Source organism: Amblyraja radiata, chromosome 26 (assembly GCF_010909765.2).
Source record: "Amblyraja radiata isolate CabotCenter1 chromosome 26, sAmbRad1.1.pri, whole genome shotgun sequence".
In the NCBI taxonomy this organism is placed as follows: Eukaryota; Metazoa; Chordata; class Chondrichthyes; order Rajiformes; family Rajidae; genus Amblyraja; species Amblyraja radiata.
In genome coordinates, this window is record NC_045981.1 from 288,839 (window position 1) to 313,574 (window position 24,736).

Sequence of the window (24,736 nt, forward strand, 5' to 3'; positions counted from 1 at the left end):
CAATGTGCTAGAGGAACTCAGCGGGCCAGGCAGCAGTGGTGGTGTGAAATGGACAGGTGATGTTTTGGGTTATCAGTCATAGGAGTGGAATTAGGCCATTCAGCCATCGAGTTACCTGATGACATTTATCTTTCCCTCTCAACCCCATTCTCCTCAAAAAAACCTTCCTGAGCCCTTTCTTTAGACTGATTGAAATGGGAATGGGGGGGGGGGGATCTGACGAAGGGTCCTCACCCTAAACATATCGGTCCATTTCCTCCACAGACGCTGCCTGACCCGCGGAGTTCCTCCAGCACTTTGTGTTTTGTTCAAGATCACAGCACTTGCAGTTCCTCGTCTTTCCGATGTGCTGGGCCTGTTGCCATAATATTAGTTGCTAAGGTGAATGTAAATAGCCAGACCCTGTTGAAGACGCCTTGGTATTATTCCTGGCGGGTATGTATGTGACACAATTCATACGCTGTACAATCTCTTTAAACTGCCCCAGTGGTCGCATCGGCCGGGGCAACTGTCGAGTGGGGATGAGTGGCGCCGAGGGTGATTTGACCAGGGGAATCATGAGATCCATTCTCCACGCCACCGCTCGCTTCTCAGAGCCTCTGAACAGGCGCCAGGGCGACTCCTGCTGTTGGTTTTGATTTTACACTGAAGAGGGGTTCAGTTAAAGAGAGGCGGGACTGTGTGTGGATTTGCCCGGGCCGAAAAAGACTGATTTCAACAACAGACGTCCCTAAGAACGGGCTCGCTGCAACAGGTGGAAATACACACTTCAAAATCCAGCAGCACCAAACACAAAAAAAAATATCACGAGATGAACTGAAAGACTATCTGCTTTATACACGTGTCGGTGGTGTATCAAATATATCAGCGTGTGACATCCGGGACGCGGGCAATTTTATCTGGAAAAGCAAATAATGAGACTAGGGTAGAGGGATATGCGTCTTGGAATAGGGGTGCCGTCAAGTTGCTGCTGAGTTACTCCAGCACGTTGTGTCTTTTTTATTGGTAAACCAGCATCTGCAGTTCCTTGTTGGTACATTTTGCAAGTGGTTGGGGGAGGTGGCGGCTACAGGGAGACGAGTGTAATCTCCCCGCGGCCGGTCTTGTGTGGAGGGACATGGACTGAAGTGAGAGGGGGGCTGGGCTGGGCGCGGCTGCTCCAAACAACTGCACTCAATTCAAATGAAGGGTTGGCGAGAACACGGAGGCAGGTAACAACACACCTAGCCCCGACTCGGGATTGTGAGCAGGGAGGGAGGGAGGGGGGGAAGAGGCGGCGTTGGAGACTCCGGCGATTGCTGAAACTCTTTCATTTCCGCATCGGGAAGGAAACACTGGTGAATTTCACAGGCAGGTTGATCGCATGGGCTGGTTAGTTTCATGACCTGGTTAATTTGACAGGTTGGTGAATTTCACAGGCTGGTTAGTTTCACAGGCTGGTTAGTTTTACAGCCACAGACTGGGCGGCTGCGGACCTGCGGAGCGAGGATGGGACGAGGAGGTGCGGCTGCCGGTCCCAGCGGTCATATCTAGCAGGCTGTGGCCAGGTAATACAACCGCAGACAGGGTGAAGCGGAGCCATGGATGAATCCTCTCGCCAGCCCAAGGCGTCCAAGCCCAGCCTGAAGGCGAAGGTGCCCCGGGCCAAGCGGAGGAGAACGCTATCGGGAAGGCTGTTCGGGAGGAGGTCGCTGAGGTCGGTCGGCAGCTTCATGAGGGGGGTCTTCAAAACTTTGTTCACTTTGGCACCTTTCGGAGAGGCGGCGCCGGCCGAGGGTGGAGGTGGGCGAGGAGGAGGAGGAAGAGAGGAAGAAGATGATGGAGGATTCAGGGAAGGAGCCGTCACCCTGGCCACTTGCAGCGAAGGGCAACAAGCAGGGGCTAGTAAGCCCGGGAGGGACCGAGTGTCCTGGTGTCAGGGCGAGAAGCCGCCCGGGGTTCTGGGCTTGAAAAACCACGGCAACACCTGCTTCATGAACGCCGTGGTGCAGTGCCTGAGCAACACCGAACTGTTCGCCGAGTACCTGGGTTTGGAGCAGTACCGCTCTGAGCTGAGGCAGCTTCGACCCAGCTGCACCGTGGGCAGCGCCGAGGTGACGGATCAACTTGCCGTGTTGGTCAGGGCGCTATGGACCCTGGAGTACACGCCTCAAATCTCCGTGCAGTTCAAGGTAGGTGCACCCTCCCCTCCCCGCCCGCGCCGCCCACCACATCTCACACAGAATTCAAGGTTCAATGGTATTGGTACAGTGCAATTCATTTCTGTATACAGTACAAGTAGCACTATACATATGTGTGGGACTGGGGAGGAACTGCAGACGCTGGTTTACACCGAAGATAAGACACAAAACGCTGGAGAAACTCAGCGGGACAGGCAGCGTCCCTGGAGAGGAGGAATGGGTGACGTTTCGGCTCCCGACCCCTCTAACTTCAAGTAACCCTTGCTTTCCCTCTCTTCGTCCCTCCCCCACCCTAGTTCTCCAATTAGATTCACTGTCCTGATCAATTTACTGAGTGTGCCTCGTTGTCACATGACCCTCAGCTAACAATGAACCATTTACATTTCCTGGAGCATCGTCTGCTTTGATCTCTCCTTTTCACACCTTATCCTTCCACATATATCTACTCTCCCTCTTCCCTGACTCTCAGTCTGAAGTAGGGTCTCGACCCCAAACGTCACCCATTTCTTCTCTCTAGAGAAGCTGCCTGTGCCACTGAGTTACTCCAGCATTTGTGTATATCTTTGGTATAAACCAGCATCTGCAGTTCCTTCCTACACCAGTTAAAAGGTCTGATTAACTTAACAAAAGCATTGGCCAGTCAGTGAGACAAACTTCCATCCAGAGATGCTGCCTGTGCCACTGAGTTACTCCAGCATTTTGTGTCTACCTAACCTTTGAACTTGCGATGCAGCGATATTGAGTCCAGAACTGAATCCTGATCTCTTCGCAATATCTAGTCTATTCACAAATTTGAATGAACATCAGTGACAGTAAAGATGATTCTGCAAGTTACATTGTTTTTGGAGGCTGCTTCCTTTGAAAGCAATGCTACACGTTTGAAAAGTTAATTATTTTCCCCACTGGTGGAATTGGGAATTGAAAGTGCAACTCTTATTTAACTTAGGCAATCTGCAGCGTGGTAGGAGTAGATTCCAAAGGTGATTTTTGAGGAAACTATTCATGTACAGCCACTGATATCGAGATTTGTTTAAAACAGGTTCTTGATTGCTGGTAGACAAAAATGCTAGAGAAACTCAGTGGGTGCAGCAGCATCTATGGAGCGAAGGAAATGTGCAACGTTTTGGCCTGAAACGTTGCCTATTTCCTTCGCTCCATAGATGCTGCTGCACCCGCTGAGTTTCTCCAGCATTTTTGTCTACCTTCGATTTTCCAGCAACTGCAGTTCCTTCTTAAACACGGTTCTTGATTGCTTCCTGGCAATAATGTCAAATATCTGCCATTTGTTTAGTTTAGATATACAGAGTGGAAACAGGCTCTTCAACCCATCGGGTCCACGCCGACCAACAATCGTCCGTGCAATACTTTTATCCTGCACACCAGGAATAATTTACAGGAGCCAATTAACCGGTACGTCTTTGAGTGTGGGAGGAAACCGCAGCACCCAGAGAAAACCCACACGGTCACAGGGAGAACGTACAAACTCCGTACAGGGTGCGCTGGTAGTCAGGATTGAACCCGGGTCTCTGGCGATGTGACACAGCAACACTACTGCTGCCCATTGATGCAGTTGTGAGGAGGCAGATATTAGCTCCAATGCAGTTCCTGCACCAGCTCTCCTCTGCAGGAACATGCATTTCTCCCCAGTCGAATGCGTGGACCTTCACATTCATAGAGACCTTCACACCAGTACGTGGAGCGGAAAGGTTTCGAGGATATGTGCCAAACGCAAGCAAATGGGTCTAGCTTAATTGGGACATCTAAATGAGGCAGAGTGGTGCTGCCTTACAGCGTTCGATCCTGACTACAGGTGCTGTTTGTACGGAGTTTTTAACGTTCTCTCTGTGGTCACATGGTGGTCATAGTGATCATTTGACCCATCAAATCTACTCTACCATTCAATCATGGCTGGTCGATCTTTCCCTCCTAATCCCATTCTCCTGCCTACTCCCCATAACCTCTGACACCCGTACTTTTTTGTGGGTGCTCCGGTTTCCTCCCAGCCTCAAAGACGTACAGCTTTGTAGAGTTGTAAATTGTCCGTAGTGTGTAGGATAGTGTTAGTGTAAGGGGTGATTGCTGGTCGTCATGCACTCGGTGAGCTGAAGGGCCTGTTTCCACACTATCTCTGATGTCTAAAGTCAAGGATAACTTCTTCAAAATAGGCATACTGCAGTTTCCTGCGTCTCCTTTTGTTGCCGGTTCACGACCCAAAATGTCATCTGTTCATTCTCTTCACATAGGCTGACTGACTTGCTGAGTTCCTCCAGCACTTTGTGTTTTGCTTAAGATTACAGCATGCATAGTTTCATAATTGTTGTACAAAGAAATACGGGGAGAATTATTGTTTATACATTTAGTCTGATGTCTAGGATAACTCCACACAGTAGGTAGAGTTGCTGCCTCACAGCTCCAGCGATTCTGGTTTGATCCTAACCTGGGATGCTCTCTGTGTGGAGTTTGCACCTTCCTACTGTGACTGCATGGGAAAACTCAATTCACTCCGGTTTCCTCCCAAAACCCAAAGACATGCCAGTTTGTAGGATAACTGTAAATGGGCATTAGTGTGTAGTCGAATGGATAAGAAAGTGGGATAACGTGGAACGTGTGAATGGATGATCGGTAGTCAGTGTGGGCACGGTGGAATGCAAGGTCTGTTTCTATGTTGTATGACTTTACCCTCTGAACTTCCACCCTCTCTTTTTATACATTAAGTCTTTTTAATAATTATCAGAGACATTGAATGGATTCAATGATATCAATTGTTAATGTAACACTAACTATTCCCAACTTAAAAAAACCAGATAATTATCGCCTTTAACATTTCCCAAATTCTTTAACATCAATAAGATTTGGACTTCAGGCCAACAGTTCATAGTCATGATTTTGAAAGGCTACCTTAAAATCTTAGTAAAAATATTAAATCAAAACTCAGTTTGTGCAAAACAATTCACACCCGCAACTTCTTGAATCGGTTCACAATTATTTCCTAACAGTCATGGAAATGAAGACAGCAACATTGCAGGCAGCTATAAGCTGTTTACTGGAAGTAAAACATAAAGTCCCTGGAAACATGCCTAGAACACAAAGCGCTGGAATAACTCAGCGGGTCAGGCAGCATCTCTGGAGGACATGGATGGGCAACGTTTCGGGTCAGGGCCCTTCTTCAGATTTGAGAGAGGGGGAGAGCTTCTTCCAAGTAGGCATATCTTTAGGAGATTTCGCAGTGGAGCACTAAAATGTAGGTGAAGGGTTCCAATATAAAAACATCACCCCATCTGAAGAAGAGTCCTGACTCGAAATGTCACTCGAGTCGGAAGAGGGGTCCTGACCTGGGTGGCACAGTGGTGCAGCAGTAGAGACCCAAGTTTGATTGTGACTGTGAGTGATCTCTGTACGGAGTTTGTACGTTCTCTCTGTGACCGCGTGGGTTTTCTCCAGGTTTCGATTTCCTCCCACATTCCAAAGACGTACGGGTTTGTAGGTTAATAGCTTTTGTAAATTGTCCCTGGTGTGTAAGATAGAACTAGTGTATGGGTCATTGTTGGTCGCATGGACTCAGTAGGCCGAAGAACCAATTTCCCCTTTTATCTCTAATCTAAACTGACCTGAAACAATGTTTATCCATGTCCACCAAAGATGCTGCCTGACCTGCTGACTTACTCCAGCACTTTGTGTTCTACACTAGATTCCTGCATCTGCAGATCCTTGTGTCCAGTCCTGGAAACATGCTGAATCTTTCTCCTAGTCATTGTCACTTCTTTCAAAGTCCTCTTCCATATGTTTTATTCCTGCTTGCCTTAGACTGCCACTCGCATGGTAACTTTTCATTCCTAACGTCCAGTTCTGATTTTAAAACTAGTCTGTGTGTTATGTCTGTGATCTCTATCTCCACCGATACTGCCTAATTTGTGGTGTTTTCTCATTTTTGTCACATTTTTGTCAGATCAGCAAGGTTGTGCAGTTTATTGGAGACACAAAAAACTGCAGATGCTACAATATTTGTTTTTTGTTATTTGCTTATGCTTGTTGAAAGAGGAATGAATGTCAACGAGGTCACTTTATTATACTTTGGAATGTGTGCTGGAATCTTTACCACTTGAGTCATACAAGCATGTAAACTGATACGTCAGTTTCATTTCTTATCAGGCATCCTAAATAGAACACTCTCTACCACAAATGCATATTCACGCAAAGCAAATTCTGTTGAGTGAAAGGCACAATCCATTACTATAAACTGGTCAGCATTTCCTCTTCAGCAATACAGGTCCAGCATCGATTTTCCGATAACTGGTGGTTTACTTTAATCCGGACAAAATTCCGAGAGTGCACAAGGTGTTTTGTGATGACAAAGCTCCACTCATGTCTTTGTATGAGAGTGGCGCAGCGGTAGAGTTGCTGCCTTACAGTGCCAGAGACCTGCGTTCAATCCTAACTACAGGTGCTATCTGTACGGAGTTTGTACGTTCTCCCTGTGACCACATGGATTTTCTCCGGGTGCTCCGGTTTCCTCCCACATTCCAAAGATGTACAGGTTTTGGGTTAATTGGCTTCAGTAAAAATTGTAAATTGACCCTAGTATGTTGGGGATCGGTGATTGGTGCGGACTCAGTTGTCTGAAGAGTCTGTTTCTCTAAACTAAACCCTAAGCTTGAAGTCCCCATGAAAAAGTGGTGCCTGGGCTGGGTGAGGCGGCCAATCTCGAATTTCGGCTTTTGTCGGCCAATCAACGTGTGAATTTGCCCCCTGCGGCCGAGGCTCTGGAACTCTGGCCCGGCTGGAGCTGACAGATCTGTTCCCATGGCCAGCACCAAACTCGACTTTGCGGGGCCAATAAGCAGCTTAGACAGGCTGCTTTGGTACCGATCGACTCCTCTCGGAGGCTGAGACCACTGTTGGTCCAGCAAAACGGAAAATCAAGAAAGACTCTGAAACCCGAGGGTGCCAGAAAATTGATGGTGGACCTTGTGGAGCACATAGAACATAGAGCAGAACATGTTGTAAAGAACATATGAACATGTGGTTAAGAAGGCACATAGGTTTTCTCCGGGTGCTCCGGTTTCTCTCCACACTCCAAAGACGTACAGGTTTGTAGGTTAATTGGCTTTGGTAAAATTGTAAATTGCCAACAAAAACCCCTAAGTAAGAAGTGCATAAATACTTAAGTTAGAAGGGGCCTGACCCGAAACATCACCTATTCACTTTCTCCAGAGATGCTGCCTGACTAGCTGAGTTACTCCAGCATTTTGTGTCCATCTTTGGTATTAACCCTTTCATATTTTTGTCATCTTCACATCGATATTGGGGCAAGATTTTTACACTGAGGACGATGGGTGCCTTGAACATGGTGCCGGAGGTGGTGGAGGGGACAGATGTGATAGTGGCATTTAAGAGGCTTTTAGAAAGGCACATGGATATGCAGGGAATGGAGGGATATGGACCATGTACAGGCAGAGGAGATCATGTTTGGCATGGACATTGTGGGTCGAAGGGCCTGTTTCTGTGCTGTACTGTTCTACGATAGGGTTTCTAGGATGGATCCTCTGGGGTGAGGAGGGGGCTGTGGACCCCCAACAGGACCAAAAACAAGACCTTTCAAAGGGCGGATGAGCTCCTAGCGAGCCAACGGCCATCCACACTTTAGTAGATGTCGCGATCACTGTCGTACATAGCATTGTAAGGCACCGTGCCTTTGATGTTTCCGACGATGATGATGATGCTCTGATTTGCTGCACAGATGCACTTTGAACAGACAGATTCGTGCCTTTTGTTTGTAAGATTGTGTTCAATCTTGTCTTTTAATAAGGACATTGTTTTATTTCAGAATATTGTTGCAAAATATGGATCTCAATTCCGTGGGAATTCCCAGCACGATGCACTTGAGTTCCTTCTGTGGTTACTGAATAGAGTGCATGAAGACCTCAATTGTTCACCCAACAAAAAGGCGAAGCCTTCTGTAAAGGTATGTTTGTGCTGATGACTGGATTCTTACTGTTGATGGAGCCTTGTCTTAGTGTGTCGTTTAAAGGGCACTTTAGTTTAGAGATATTGTTTAGAGATACAGTGGGGAAACAGGCCCTTCGGCCCACCAAGCCCATGCCGACCAGCGATCCCCACACATTAACACAGTTTACACACACTAGGGACAATTTACACTTCTACCAAGTATACAAACCCAAACCAATGAACCTACAAACCTGCACGTCTTTGGAGTGTGGGAGGAAATCGAAGATCTCGGAGAAAACCCATGCGATCACTGGGAAAACATACAAACTCCGTATAGACAGCACCGGCAGTCGGGATCGAGCCTGCGTCTCTGGCGCTGCAAGTGCTGTAAGGCAGCAACTCTACCGCTGCGCCACCGTGCTGCTCTTGTCTTCTTGTAACATGGGGTGGCACAATGGTGCATTTAGTAAAGCCCCTGCCTCACAGTGCCAGAGACCACAGTTCGATCCTGACCTTGGTTGCTGTCTGTGTGGAGCTTGTGCGTTCTCCCTGTGACCGTGTGAGATTATTTTGGGAGCTCCGTTCTAAATGGCTTCACCTTATTCTTAAACTGTGGCTCCTGGTTCTGGACTCCCCCAACATTGGGAACATGTTTCCTGCCTCTAGCCTGTCCAAACTCTTATTAAGCTTGTATGTGTCAATAAGATCCCCTCTCATCATTCTAAACTCCAGAGTATACAAGCCCAGCTGCTCCAATCTCTCAGCATATGACAGTCCCGCCATCCCGGGAATTAACCTTGTAAACCTACACTGCACTCCCTCAATAGCAAGAATGTCCTTCCTCGCATTAGGGGACCAAAACTGCACACAATACTCCAGGTGTGGTCTCACTAGGGCTCAGAAGGATGTCTTTGCCTCTATAGTCAACTCACCTCTTTGCTCCTTTACTGAACTCGCCTCTTTGCTCCTATACTCAACATTATTTTAAGGTGAGAGGGGAATAGTTTAATGGGAACCCAAGGGGCAACTTCTTCACTCAGAGGGAGATGGGTACATTGAACGAGCTGCCAGAGAGGGTAGTTGAGGCAGGTTCCATAACAACATTTAAAAAGACATTTGGACATTGGGTATACGGACAGGAAATGTTTAGAGGGATACCAAACACAGGCAAATGGGAGAAGCTGAGAATGGGCCTCTTGGTCAGCATTGGAGGAGTTGGGCCGAAGGACCTGTTACCTTGCTGTCTGATTCCGGCTCTGATGCTAAAATGTTGGAAATACTTATCAAGATGAGCACTTTTGGAGAGAGACATTAACATTACAGACCAATTATCCTTTTTTGATCTGAAATCCTAGCTCTTCGTGTGGGTGCTGCCAGACGCTAGTTCCAACATTTTCTGTTTGGTAAATTTTTTTGGGGGCTTTAGATTTTAGAGATTGTTTTGGAGATTTGAAATTGTGTTTAACATCATTTATATGACTGTCATGTGGATATCGTGATTAATGCAGAGTACTACCAATAAATGTTTTTTGACATATAAAGGTGAAGCATTATTCTTTTACATGAGCTTATAGCTTCTGGACTTAAATTTGCATTATAACAACAAATGCTTTAATGGCTTTTTAATTAAAGAGCATTCTTATAAATATTTCCCATTGAATTTTAAAATATTAATACAATTAATTGAAAAACATTTTAACTGTGGTTCCCTAATTTAAAAAGACAATTATTCTAAATATTATTGCAAATTTTGTAAGATAATATCTTTAGTTTTCTGAAAGATTGGAAACAATAATTTACTGGTGCTGTAAAATGGAAATTTCAGACTCAGTCAGCATTCTAATTATTTATCACACGTAAGCGAGTTCAAAAGATCATTGCGAGGATAAAATAAGCACCACTGTATAATTGATTATGGGGTATGTCAATAGTTCAATAGTACTTTATTGTCACATGTATCTAGGTGCAGTGAAATTATTGCAAACAGTTTGGTGCCATGCTGTATCCTTCAAGCTTCAAACTTGTTAAACATGCAGATTAGCTTGGTCATGGCAGCGACACTGGGTCGGAGTTACAGGGGTCGGCCTGGCCTGGTGATGTTGATATCCTCCAGTGTCGCTCCATGCCGCTGCAGGCCCGTCCGATGCTCGACTTTGGTGCAGCGCCCGATTCAATTGATTCCCAGGCTGCTGTAGGGCCTCCAGCGGCCTGCTCTACAATGACCTGGGCACATCGCCTCATGAATGTGCCATCTCTCGCCTCACAAGCCCACCGTGTGACTCCATCCCCAGGGTCCTTCCTGTAGTCGACCGTGGTACATCCAGAGGGCATCTGAGGGGGCAGGTGGTGAGCCTCAAGCCCGCTCATTGGTCCCATTCCTCTCCTCTGTCCACCATCATTGGATTCAATTTTATTGTCATTGCACTTTTCAGTGCAACTAAATGGTTTAGCCTGCAGTCATAACATAGAATAATAACAAAACAAACACTCAACTCAGTTTAAAGTCCCAAAGTCATTGTCTCTTCCCTCCTCGCTCTCCCTCTGCGCCGAGGCAATCCAGGCCTCCGATGTTGTGACCCCGCCGGGTGATGGTGTGCAAGTCCCACGGCTGAATCCGAGCTCCGCAAACGGGCCGGTTCAAACTCCGCGGCCCGGGGCGGTCGAAGCTGCCGAAGCTGCCGCCCTCCAGTCCAGCGGATGCAGCTGTAGTTGCGGGAGCTCCGGAAAAACAGGTCACCACCTGTGACCTGCGAGCTCCCGATGATGCCGTCCACTGGCCCGCGGCCGAACCTCCAAGGCCCCAAAGTCGGGCCGGAAGTTGGGTCGCACCGCAACCACAGCCCCGAAGTCGGCCAGCCTCGCGTTGGTAAGTCCTGGCTCTGCCTCCGCAGCCTCGAGGTCGGTCGCAGTTGGAGGCCGCCAGCTCCGCGATAGGCCTCAGCGCAGACGGACACGGAGACGGGGGATACGGCAAGAAAGGTCGCATCCCCCCCGAAGGGAGAGTCAAAAAACATGTTACACCCACCCCCCACACGCACACAACTAAAATAAACCAAAATAAACTAAAAACGGGACAAAATAAAACAAAAAAAGAAAAGACAAACGGACTGCAGGCGAGCCGCAGCTGCAAGGCTGCGCCGCCACTTCCGGACCATCTTGAAATCAAAGGGTTTTCATATGGTGGCATACTCTATATAAACAGCAATATGTGATGTTATAGTGTATGTGTAACATACACCGCCATTCGTTAATATGCCATCTCAACAAACAGTTAACTATTGTGAAATTCCTCATTTTTATTTATTCTGAATAAGGTGTGAATTAAGCATTTATTGTAACGCTAACATAATGTCAAACCTTCTATGTGGAGACGATAAAGCACACTATTTCAAACCAGGAGATGGTGTTCCTTAGTAATCCTGGTTCGAAGAATCATGGATGTGAAGGAAGGAACCGCAGATACTGGTTTATCCCGTAGATAGGCCCCAAATGCTGTGGTAACTCAGCGTGTCAGGCATTTACCACATTAAAAATGGTTTTCAAAATAAAACGGTCTCAGTGGGTCTCTGGAGAAAATGAATAGATGATGTTTCGGGGTTCAGATTCTGAAGAAGGGTCTTGACCTGAAACGTCACCCATTCCTTTTCTACAGAAATGCTGCCTGACCCGCTGGGTTACTCCAGCATTTTGTGTCTATATTCAAAGAATCATGAACTTGAATTGCCCAAGACTGAGGGGTAAAAAAGTTGTGATAGGATCTGAAACTTTACCCCATAGTATCTGTTGATCATGTACGTTAGTAAGGGCCGGTCCAACCAATTTGCCCGATGGGCGGACACTTCATGTACGTTAGTAAGGGCCTGTCCAACCAATTTGCCCGATGGGTGGACACTTTATAGGGAAGTTATATTATTTTCCTTTTATTTTTCTCTAAGATCCAGAGCAAAATATTTGATTGTCAGTTCATTATTCTTGCAAGGTGGAGACTAGGAAAGTACCTTGCACATTTTCACACATACATTCAAATCCCCTGAGGGATATTCAGAACTTATTAATAAAGCCATCTTCTTCTTATGGGACGGAGAATTGTTTATTTTTAGCATTTGACATCCACCTATTACATGAAAAAATGTATTTTATAAAAATATGGTCAATATTTCTGCCAGGCAAATAAACTTCTGAATAGTTTTGCTATATTATGCAATTATGTTCCTCCCAGTGCTTTCATTTATGAGATTCCTAACTTGCATTTGGGTAGATTTTATGTTTATCACTGTGTTTTGACTTGATTTGACACCTCCTGGAACAGTACAGATTGGTGCATCGTAATTTTAAAATTGCAAATTGACCTTAAGTCCACAAGAAACAACCCCTCACCACCCCAACTGTCTGGTCTGCTTGGCACAAATAAATACTAAATGCTGGAGTAACTCAGTAGGACAGGCAGCATCTCTGAAGAGAAGGAATGGGTGAAGTTTTGGGTCGCGACCCTTCAGATGTGTCTCCACCTGAAACATCACCCATTCTTTCCGCTGGATTACTCCATCATTTTGAGTCTATCATCGGTGCAAACCACATCTGCAGTTCCTTCCTACACATCTGGCACAGATAAATGCTGGCTTTCAATTGACTCCAATGAAATCTCGTTCAGAAACAATTAGAAATGTTAAGAAATATTTAAATAGGCACATGGATAGGATAGGTTTAGAGGTATTGCAGATCGATTCACAACGTGTAACATTAAATCAAAACACCTAGGGAGTGGTATCCATCGACACACTTGGTATCTGTTGGAGTTGGAGGTACACCTTTTGTAACATGCTTTGGTTCATCTGTGTTTCAAATACTTTAATACTTGGTTTCACCCATATCCCTTCCTCTCACTTTGCAGTGCACTCTTCTTCTAATGGCCTTTTGACTCCTTTTCATCTCTAGCCACTAACTCCACCTGTAAATAGCTCGTTCTAAGCTCCCCCCAGTCTAGTTTCAGTCAATAACATACTGAATCAAGCACTTGAGCAACTAAACTTTATTTTGGATAACACAACACAAATTCCCCAATACAATACCTAACCACCGCGGGTTCGATCCTTGTATCTGCTTGGCCAAGCCTCTAGCCTCGTGCAAGCAGACACTCCAAAAGGTCACGCAGTCCCAAGCGTTCTATTAGAAGATCGACATCGGACCTCGGGGGAGCTTCTTTTTATAGGTTCCAGTACCTTGAGGGGCCGAACCACATGGGGGTGGTCTCTATATAAACCAATTAAACATATTAATAATAACAGTACATAATTAACAGTTCTCTAACCCAATAATACAATCTTCCATACATTGTATTTGAAAGAGGTTTCTAGAAGGAAGCAAACAAGAATACACATTGCAACATGTGCCCTGAGATTCAAACAGTTTCTCCAAGGCTCAACAGTTCGACCAATCATCAATTAACAAGATGACTGTCTTGCAACATTATTTATACCATTTACAATGCCCTTGCAGCGATCCAATCGAAATGATGCATTTAAGGTTTGTTTGCAAAAATGCTATACATTTTATTAATTTAGGAGAAACATGGAGAACACCTGGATCCCTCACCATCCTGCATACCAGTCTGAGCCTAGACTGGCTAGCGCCATCCAAAGCCTGTATATTTCAGCTGACATGGGTGAAACAATTCTGACAAGTGCAGGACATTTTGTGGTGTCTTTAATTTGGCCAGTATTAACACACCCATCTACCATTCAAAAAGGGGTATGAGCCAAATGCGGGTAAATGGGACTAGCTTGGATGGGGCATCTTGGTTGGCATGGACGAATTGGGCTGAAGGGCCTGTTTCTATTATGCATGACTACAAATCAAAGGTGCTGCTGGTAGTTGAGTATTGATATTCTGGCATTGAATGTTGGTAGTGAGTGCCTTGAAATAATGATAGAATTAGTTGAAAATAGTGGTGGAGGAGGTGCATGAAGGTAGCACTGTTTATATTGCAAGGTTTCATGTACATGTGAAGTGATTTATTAATATGTAGGAAGGAACTGCAGATGCTGGTTTATACCAAAGATTAACACAAAATGCTGAAGCAATGCAGTGGGTCAGCCAGCATCTCTGGAGAAAATTAATAGGTGATGTTTCGGGTTGAAACCAAAGGGAAACATCACCCATTCTTTTTCGCCCGAGATGCTACCTGACCCGCTGAGTTACACCAACATTTTGTGTCTATTTTGAGTCATTTTGAGAAAACCAGATGGATGATATTAATTCAGAACATAGTGGTAAAGAAAACGAAGTGAATGATGTGACAGTTTAAGTGAGCAAATGCAGATAAAAGTATTAGCTTAATGATTTGTTTTTGCACTAAATGCACGGGTGTGTTGTGGCATATTGTGTTGCAGTAGATCCAACGTGCGTGCCTTTCCATTCGCAGCCGTTATCTGCAGATGGAAGTCCTTCCTCCCAGGGGTACGGACAATGGCATAGGGTTTATAAAAACCACATTTCCTGTGTTTATTTATTTAATTTCTCATACCTGCTCACGGAATAAGATTTAGCAGAGTCGTGGGAATCGCTTTCCCTTCCATCGTTGGTCGGTGTTTTGAGAATCTACCACTCCAAGTCTGCAGGCATCTCGCTCTCTCTCCTTGCCTCATGCAAAGCCATTTTTACTCGGTATCAAACAAATCCAAGTTCAGGCATCTGAATTGCTTTGGAGCCTTTTAGGCTTCATTCCTCGTTAATGAGTGGTGCGTGTGTTGCAGCTTCAACTCTTTAAGTTCCACAAGCAGATGTTACTAATGAATGTGACCTCTTGGTCCGTGGGTGTTTATACCAGAATTCTAGTTTCCTGCGGGAATGAAGCGTGGATGTTGGATGGGCAGTTTACAACACTTGGGAAACATGCAACTGTCAATATGATGTATGGAGCAAATGTGATAGAGTCCTTCAGCAGGGCAACAGGCCCTTTAGCCCAACTTGTCTATGGGACTACCCTATCTGCGTTAGTCCCATTTGCCTGCATTTGGCCCATATCCCTCTAAACATTCCTATCTTTGTTCCCCTCCAGATGTCTTTTAAATGTTGCTATAATATCTGCCTCATTCCATATACTTATCACCCTCCTTCAGATTCCAATTAAATATCTCCCCCCCACCCCGTACCACAGTGCCACCCCATATATCTCCCCCCCCGTATATCTCCCCCCTCCGTACCACAGTGCCACCCCATATATCTCCCCCCCCGTATATCTCCCCCCCGTATATCTCCCCCCCCCGTACCACAGTGCCACCCTGTATATCTCCCCCCCCGTACCACAGTGCCACCCTGTATATCTCCCCCCCCGTATATCTCCCCCCCCCGTACCACAGTGCCACCCTGTATATCTCCCCTCCCGTATATCTCCCCCCCCGTACCACAGTGCCACCCCGTATATCTCCCCCCCGTACCACAGTGCCACCCCGTATATCTCCCCCCCGTACCACAGTGCCACCCTGTATATCTCCCCCCCCCGTACCACAGTGCCACCCCGTATATCTCCCCCCACCCCGTACCTCAGTGCCACCCCGTATACCTCCCCCCCCCCCCCCCCCCCCCCCCACCCCGTACCACAGTGCCACCCTTAGTTATTCAATAAAAACATTTTATTATTTATTGAAGAACTATTTATTTTGTTCTATTTCTTATAAAACACACTATCAGGCGCTTCGGGGTGGCACAGCAGGTTAGGCTGCTGCCTCACACAGCAGAGACCAGGGTTTGAATCTGACCTTGGGTGCTGTCTGTGGAGTTTGCATGTTCTCCCCCAGACTGCGTGGGTTTCCTCCGGGTGCTCTGGTTTCCTCACGCACCCCGAAGACGTGCGGGTTTATAGATTAATTGGCCTCTGTAAATTGCCCCAAGTGGGTTGTGAGTGGGCGAGAAAGTGGGAGAACATAGAAGTCGTATGAATGGGTGATCCATGGTCACACTGGGCTCTGTATGTTCATGCTGTATCTCTAAACTAAACACTAACCTCGAGTCGTATGGGTTTCCTGAAAAATGTTTGATATTTCAGGAAGGAAACCTTCGAGCCTTTTCATACCAGTCTGCTAAAACAAATTTATTACACTTAATTTATATGCTTCTGACAGAAAGGGTTTTTCTCAGTCATCCTTGCAACATCTAGGATTTAATGCTCAATAGCTCTCTGTTGATTGATGGATATGATTGCTGGATAATACATTGATACAGCTAGCTTTTTTAGTGCATTTGGTCCTAACATGCTCTGGTTGGTTGATCACTAATGTAGCAAGGTCCTGAAATTACTAAGGATTTGGGAAAGCTCAAGTGGGTAAGTAAAATAAGAACAAAGAGGGAACTACCCCAAAGTGAAAAAATAAATCCAAAAGGCTTTCACTGATATAGAAATAACTGGAACTGCAGATGCTGGAACCTTCAGCAAAACACAAACTGCTGGAGTGACTCAGCAGGATAGGCAGAATCTGAGGTGAACATGGATAGACAACATTTTGGGTCGGGACCCTTCTTCAGATTCAGTTCTTCGGTGTCTGAAGGAGGGTCCCATCCTGACACATTGCCTATCCCTGTTCTCTACAGATGGTGCATGACCCGCTGAGCGACTCCAGCACTTTGTGTTTTTTGGGGGCTAAAAAGAGTTAGTAATGGATAGTAGCAGAATTGTGTAGAATTTCAAAGCTCTCCAATTAAAGCTTCTAAACTATTCTAAAGTAATGCATAAACATTTCTGGTTTACAATAGGTTTACAAGAATGATCCCAGGGATGAATGGGTTAACATATGATGAGCGTATGACGGCACTGGGCCTGTACTCGCTGGAGTTTAGAAGGATGAGCGGGCCCTCATTGAAACTTGCCGAATATTGAAAGGCCTGGATAAAGTGAATGTGGAGAGAATGTTTCCACATGTGGGAGAGTCTAGGACCAGAGGCCATAGCCCCAAAATTAAAGAATTTCTTTAGTCAGAAGGTGGTGAATCTGTGGAATTCATTACCACAGTTGGCTGTGGAGGCCACATGTCAATAGGCATTTTTAAGGCGGGGATGGACAGATTTGTGATTAGTACGGTTGTCAAGGTATATGGGGAGAAGGCAGGAGAATGGGGTTGCGAGGGAAAGATAGATCAATCATGATTGAATGGCAAAGTAGACTTGATGGGTCAAATGGCCTAATTCTGCTCCTATAACTTATGACCTTATGAAAAATGCTAACGTGCTGGAATAAATAGAGCTGTCCACAATACATTTTTAATGCCAAATACAAACTACTGGCAGACCTCAGCAGGATAGACAGCATCTGTGGAGGGAAATAGACAGGTGACATTTCAGATCAGGACCCTACTTCTGTTCACAGATGCTGCCTGACGTGCTGAGTTCCTCCAGCAGGTTGTTATTTTGCTCAAGATTCCAGCATCTATACTCTTGGCTCCCTGTCATACATTTTTAATTCTCTTTGTCTCTTTGGTCCAATGCATAAAATATACAGTATTGTTTCTGCACTTTGCTCCTCAGATTGGATGCAATGCTTCCTCATTGATGTGGAGAAGATGTCTCTTGTGGGCCCATCTAGAACGAAGGCTTACTGCTTTAAATTAAGACGTCATCCATTTACAACAAATAAGCTAAACCATTTCTTCGGCTTGTGAGTCCTTGCGACACTAAACCTCAAAGGGCACGATAAATACAAACATTTTTGGATACTTTTAATACAGAGATAAAGTTCATAAGGTCTAGGAACAGTAATGAATATTTTCTTTCTGGCTCATCTACAAATACTAATGAGAAGCCAATGTCATCTTCCTTTTGGATTTTACACTGCTCAAGTAACAAGGCACCAAGGCTATTCGGCCCATCAAGTCTACTGGTCCACAGTGTACAGAGTCCAGTTAGGCTATTCGGCCCATCAAGTCTACTGGTCCACAGTGTACAGAGTCCAGTTAGGCTATTCGGCCCATCAAGTCTACTGGTCCACAGTGTACAGAGTCCAGTTAGGCTATTCGGCCCATCAAGTCTACTGCTCCACAGTGTACAGAGTCCAGTAGAGTCCAATTAAAGATAGTTTGAGAGTTTCCAATGTGGTAGATGGTAGGAGAGGGCCGCTCTCTAGTTGGTGATAGGATGGTTCAGTTGCCTGATAACAGCTGGGATGAAACTGTCCCGGAATCTGGAGGTATGCATTATCAAACTTCAGTACCTCTTGCCTGATGGGAGAGGGGAGAGGAGGGAGTGTATGTCCTTTACTATAAGGTATCTATTGAACAAAACATTTTAAGTTACTGAACTGATGATGCATAAATGCATAATGTCATCATTTATGTAGGAAGCTAAGTTACTAAGACTACCAGCTTTGTGTTTATACGTGTAAGGAACATCTCTTGATTTTTAAATAGTTATCTCCTCTGCCCTCAGTAACACTGCAAGACCCCCAGCAACAAAATACTTTTTATTTTAAAAAGCAAATAAAAACCAACATGTTAAATCAATGACTTAAACAAAATCATAAGGGTCCCAATGTGAAACGTCACCTATCCATTCACCTTTGCAGTAGCTCCCTGTCCTCTCTCATATCACCCCCCCAGCATATGCAGAAGGGAGGGGATGTTGAAAGATTGGTTCACCATCGAGGCTAACCCTGACCTTCCCATCCATGCTGACTTGACCAATCTGCCCAACATGCACCTGAAGTCCCACAAACCCTCTGGTCTTCAGTCAAATCCCTGGAAGACTTTGACTCCAAGACCGAGTGGCGCAGAGCCTGGAAAGATGCCAACAACGGAGAGGTCATCCCAGACCCCACAGTGAAACCACACGGTTTTGACCTCCATCGCAAGCAATGGCGAACCCTGAACGGAATCCGCACCCTCCATGCAAGAACAGCCCATCACTTACATAAATGGGGGATGACAGACAATCCTGCTAGTGACTGTGGACATCCAGACCAGACCATCCCACACATTGTGAATGACTGCCCACTGAGGCTTTTCCCTGGGGGCATCAAAACCCATCCACCCAGTAACTGATGCTGTCCTGGCCTGGACGTCTGCCCTTGATCTACAACTTTAGGCTGTGCACACCATACGCAAGAAGAAGAAGGAGACCTATCCATTTTTCCAGAGATGCTGCCTAACCTGTTGTGTTACTCCAGCATTTTGTGTCTATCTTTGGTATAAATTAACATCTGCAGTTCCTTTTTAATACCTTTCTTTGCCATATTTAATATATCTTTCTAATAATTAACATCACAGGCTCACTCCCTATAAGATAATGTGCATCTTTAAATAAAACATTTTAAAACTGCATCATGGCTAATGTGCTTAAAGTGCTGCCATTGTAATATTGAACTTGAATAAAAAGTGAATGCACTCTCCACAGAAATACTGAAAACTAAGTGCTCCACACTACAAAGTCTTAGGCCTCTGAATCAACTAGATTGCTCTTTGGTCTGTCGTAGTAACCTTGCCCATGCATTTATCGTAAGTGTTTACTGACATAACACACTTTATCTTGGGCAGTAAAGTTGCTAGACTCTGATAGAAGTATATAAAATTATGTGTAGGAAAGAACTGCAGATGATAGTTTAAATTGAAAGTAGACACAAAATGCTGGAGTAACTCAGCGGGTCAGGCAGCATCTCTTAAAGATAGCGTAGTCGGGATATGGGGAGGAGGCAGGAACGGGGTACTGACTGGGGATGATCAGCCATGATCACGTTGAATGGCGGTGCTGGCTCGAATAGCCTACTCCTGCACCTATTGTCTATTGGAGAGAAGTAATGGTTTCAGTCTGAAGAAGGGTCTCGACCCGAAACTCCAACCATTCCTTCTCTCCAGAGATGCTGCCTGACCCACTGAGTTACTCCAGCATTTTGTGTCTATATATAATTATGAATGTCATAGATAGGGTGTTCAGTCAGAACCTTTTCCCAGGGTGGAAATATCAAAGATTCAAGGCCATGTTTCAATGTCAGAGAGGGATGGTTTAAATGACCTTTCCTACCTCTAGCTTCACAATTAGCAACTCTTCAACCGTTTTGTCTCGCACCTTCTGTCTTTTCATCTTTGGCCATTGTCCAACCATCTGCCCATTAGGCTTTGTCCTGCCCCCCCTTCCAGCTTTATTTATCTCCCCCCCACCGCCCCTTACAATCAGTCTGAAGAAGGGTCCTGACCCGATACGTAACTCATCCCTGTTTTCAGAGATGTTGCCTCACCCACTGAGTTACTCCAACACTTTGTGTCTTTTGCAAACCAGCACCTGCAGTTCCTGATTTTCTACCTATATACTGATATGTCTTTATCCATCCTACTTGTATAAAGAACTCCCATAAATTTGGCATTTTCTGTTTCCTTTTCATAAAAAAACCTTTGCACTGCTTGATTGTGTTGTGATTTACTAAAGGTCCTGCCACTGGTTCTGTAATGTAGTACACTACTCTCCTAATGCCAGACATTCAGCTAATTGGCCTAATAATTTCCTGCTTTCTGTCTCTCATTTCTTCGACAGGGCCATTAAATATGTTCTCGACAGTGACTTTCTTTTCTACCATTCTTACCTTCACAACTTTTCAATTGTTTTGTCTCACACAATCTGTCTTTTCATCTCTGGCCTTTGTCCAACCATCTGCTATCGATAAAACCATCCTCGCCTGTATCAAACTAACACCAAGGATAGACACAATGCTGGAGTAACTCAGCGGGACAGGCAGCATCTCTGGACAGAAGGAAAGGGTGACGTTTCGGGTCGAGACCCTTCTTCAGACTGAGGTCGTTTTGGGCCGAGAACCTTTGGTGTACGTAACTTTGGTTATATCTTTGGTTTAAACCAGCATCTGCAGTTCCTTTCTTCAACCTACTACCTGCCCCTTACAATAATAACACTGGAGACTACACATTTCTCACTCCTGCTTTTCCAGCTTCTTTCATCCCTGCAATCATTCTGAAGAAGGGTCCTGACTCGAAACATCACCTATCCATGTTCTCCAGAGATACTGCCTGACCTGCTATGTTGTTCCAGTACTTTGTGTCTTCATTTGTGAATCAGCATCTGCAATTCCCTGTTTCCACATGAATTGCGGAAAGAGTTTCCTATTCTCAAGTTGCAATGCTCAATCAACTCCCAAAGAAGTTCCTAATTGAAAAGTTTACAATAATAAATGTGGAGGCTTCACAGTTCTCACTGCTGCTCTCCAGGTAACAAACACAGTGCCAAAGACAACCATTTAATCCTGACGCTGAGTGCTGTCTGTCTGTGTGGAGTTTGCTCATTCTCCCTTGGAATGTGTGCGTTTCCTCCGGGGGCTTCGGTTTCCTCTTACATCTGAAAGATGTGCGGGTTTGTAGGTTAACTACCCTAAGTTGGCCCGAGCAGGGGCGGAAATCGCTGTCAAAACAGGGGGGGGGGGAGACACAATTTCTTGGTGCATGCGCACACACACACACACACACGTGCGAGGCTTTGGCCGTGGGCCCTGTGAACGGTAACATCGGGAGCTGACCTGGTTGGTGACCGACTCCGAACTCCAGCAACAGCAGCTTCGTCCGCCCAAATTGTGTGGCTTGAATCGGCATGTTCGCAGGGCCTTTCATCGCCCGGCACAGCTTAAAATCGGCCGGCGGGTGCTTCAGATTGATTTTAAGCCGCACCGGGCGATGAAAGGCCCCGCGAACGGGCCGATTCAGTCCTTAGAAAGCCTCTGATACCCGCTTGAATCTTTCAAAAGCTACAATGTGATAAATAACACAAACAAATAAAACGGAAGCAAATAAAGGCAAACAGAAGAACCAACCTTGGAGGGGGATAGAGAGAGATGGGGAAAAAATACTAAATAACGTGAGTAACCTGAATGAGGGACTTACCTGCAAGCCAGCCAGGAAACCCGTTCGACCGGCGCCCTTAACGACCTGACCCGTTTAAATCCGATACCCATTTAAATCTTTCCCATCCAATTAGTTCAAATGGTAATTGTACCCGCATCCGACAGCTTTAAGAAATTCTCTGTGAATACCTTCAGTAATACTTGGTCAAAACACAATTGATGACACACCGTGTTAATAGACATTTAACAAGCGCTTATTAGTGACACCCCGCTGTCTCGCGGAAAGCGGAATTTCAAAATCCGGATTACAAAACATGGGTGGGTGGGGGGGGGGGATTGTCTCCCACCACTCAAACCATGAGCCCCTCCTGTTCCCCCCAGGATTTCCCCCCATGGTCCCGAGTGTGTTGGGAGTGGAGGAGAAAGGGGGATAACATAGAACTAGTGTGAATGGGTGATCGATGGTCGGTATGATCATGTTGAACTGAAGGGCCTGTTTCCATGCTGCATCACCAAACCGTCTGAAGAAGGGTTTCGGCCCGAAACGTTGCCTATTTCCTTCGCTCCATAGATGCTGCTGCACCCGCTGAGTTTCCCCAGCAATTTTGTGTACCCTAAACTAAACATTTGTATGTTTGTGAGCTTTCTGACAGGCTTACTTTCTGTAAACTACTGGCTCCTAAACTTATTTGAAACAGTAGGGATTACTGATTTATATGGTAATATTACAGATACACAGATAGAATTTTAACAATACTTGTGAACGGTGAAGTCACCTTGCACTTCATTGGACATATGATTAATGTGTTTTTTTTAGATGGGCAAATACTCTTTTGTGCTTCCTTCTGTGGAAGGCACCTGGACTCGGAAATATTTTTTTCACTACTTGGCCAGATAGATGTAAAGCAATCTTTGCCTTCTACAGTGTTGAGCTTGCGTTTAACTCAAAACTACACCTAGATTTTTGTATTTCAATTTCCCACAGCAGCCTTGTGTATGTGTCTGTTTGTACTGCTTCTTGGGATGGGTGTCGGATTGTACTGAATTTTTGCTTTTTGTCCTTGATCAGGCCAGTGGAATTCTGCAGCCCAGGAGTCAGTGCAGGGTTGTAGTCTGTAATCTGTAGTCTGAATTATTTATACAGTCGATTGTAAACCAGAGCACAGTAGAAATTGGACTTGTGCCAGCTTCACCAGCAGGGCTTTGAGAGAGTGCTTATTAGTTTAGTAATGAATGTCGAGCCACTCCCTGGAATCTGGGCTCACATTGGCCATCCTTGTATAAAGCCGGATCATATGGCCACAATGAAAGGTTACTTGCATTCATTGATTTTTCTTTTGTGCTTTCACATCAATCTCCAGAAGTGAAAGGACAATGAGGTTGACTCAGACTCTGCCACCACGGCTGTTTTCCATTCTATAGAAGTTAAGCAATCAGAGGTGGTTATAGCCATTTGTTTTAAATTTGTAGCTTTAACCTCGATACATTTTGAAATAGACTTTGATTACCTTAAGCAGACGCAACTGTGATGGCTTCATTCTAGCGATGACATTTAACATATTCACTTTTACTTTGGAAAATATAGCGTAAAAACAGGCACTTCGGCCCATCGGGTCCGCGCCGGCCAGCGATCACCCCGTTCAATAATACTGTCCTATACACCAGGGATAATTTATAACTTTACCAAAGCCAATAACTTGCAATCCTGCACGTCTTTGGAGTGTGGGAGGAAACTGGAGAACTTGGGGAAAGCCAACACGATCACGGGGAGAATATGCAAACTCCGTACAAACAACACCCGTAGTCAGGATCAAACACGGCTCTCTGGCGCTGTAAGGCAGCAACTCTACCGCTGTGCCACAGTGCTGTTAATTGATTGTTAGAACATAGAAAAGTACAGTACAGCACAGGTGTAGGCCTTTCGGCCCCACAGCTCCATGCCAATCATGATGACAAGTACCAGCACATATATATTCTACATCCTTCCATTGCCTGCAGGTCCACCATCATATCTGCCTCCATCATACTATCCCAGGCACCCTCTGTGTAAAATAAAGCTTGCAGCAACATATCTCATTTAAACTTTATCCCTTTCACCCGACAGCAATGCCTTCTAGCCTTTGATGTTTTCATCCTTAGAAAAATGTTCTCTGACTGTCCTATCTATATATTTCCTAAATGTTACATATTTCTCAGGTCACCCTGAAATAGGGCTTCGGCACACCGAGTCCATGCCAACGAGCGATCACCAGCCCACTGTAGTTCTGGGTGGACTCCAGTTGTGTGCTGCCCTATTTTCACATCAACTCCCTACAAACTTGGAGCAATTTACAGATGCTAATTAACCTACCAAGCTTTGTGTCTGGATGTGGGAGGGAACCCGAGTGCCTGGAGGAAACCCACGCGGTCACAGGGACCCTCAGTCTGAAGACGGGATGCAGTTTGACCTGCTGAGTTACTCCATCTTCGGTTTAAACCAGCATCTGCATTTATTTCCTAAACTAATGCAACTTTTCGTTAGAAATGGCAATTAGTCTTAAACCATATTTCCCTACCCTAATTTGCAGTAATTAAATCTTGCGGCCTTAAGGAACACCAGCTGAATCGTAGCTTGTAGAATGTGGCAAAACATCCAACAGCAAAGCATCTTTTCAGTTGCTGTGAATTAACATTGTAGACAACCTGCATGTGTATACACATTGACACTTGGTTTTACACAAGTCTAATTGTGACTTAAAAGGAAATAGAGCTGACACTCACTGTATGGTGTGACACTTCACGTCTCACACTT

General features: G+C 45.3%; 1 protein-coding gene across 2 annotated transcripts in view; it reads left to right on the forward strand.

Moving 5' to 3' along the window:
- Nucleotides 1–413: 413 nt before the first annotated feature.
- usp43 (ubiquitin specific peptidase 43) overlaps nt 414–24,736 on the forward strand; it is a 361,500-nt gene continuing 337,177 nt past the window's right edge. The window contains exons 1-2 of one of the 2 annotated variants that reach the window (XM_033044012.1): nt 414–2,171; nt 8,005–8,142. In XM_033044012.1, the coding sequence (XP_032899903.1) occupies nt 1,581–2,171; nt 8,005–8,142 (729 nt within the window). In that variant the 5' untranslated portion in view covers nt 414–1,580. The remainder of the gene's footprint in view (nt 2,172–8,004; nt 8,143–24,736) is intronic. The other variant, XM_033044011.1, reaches the window with a different exon arrangement.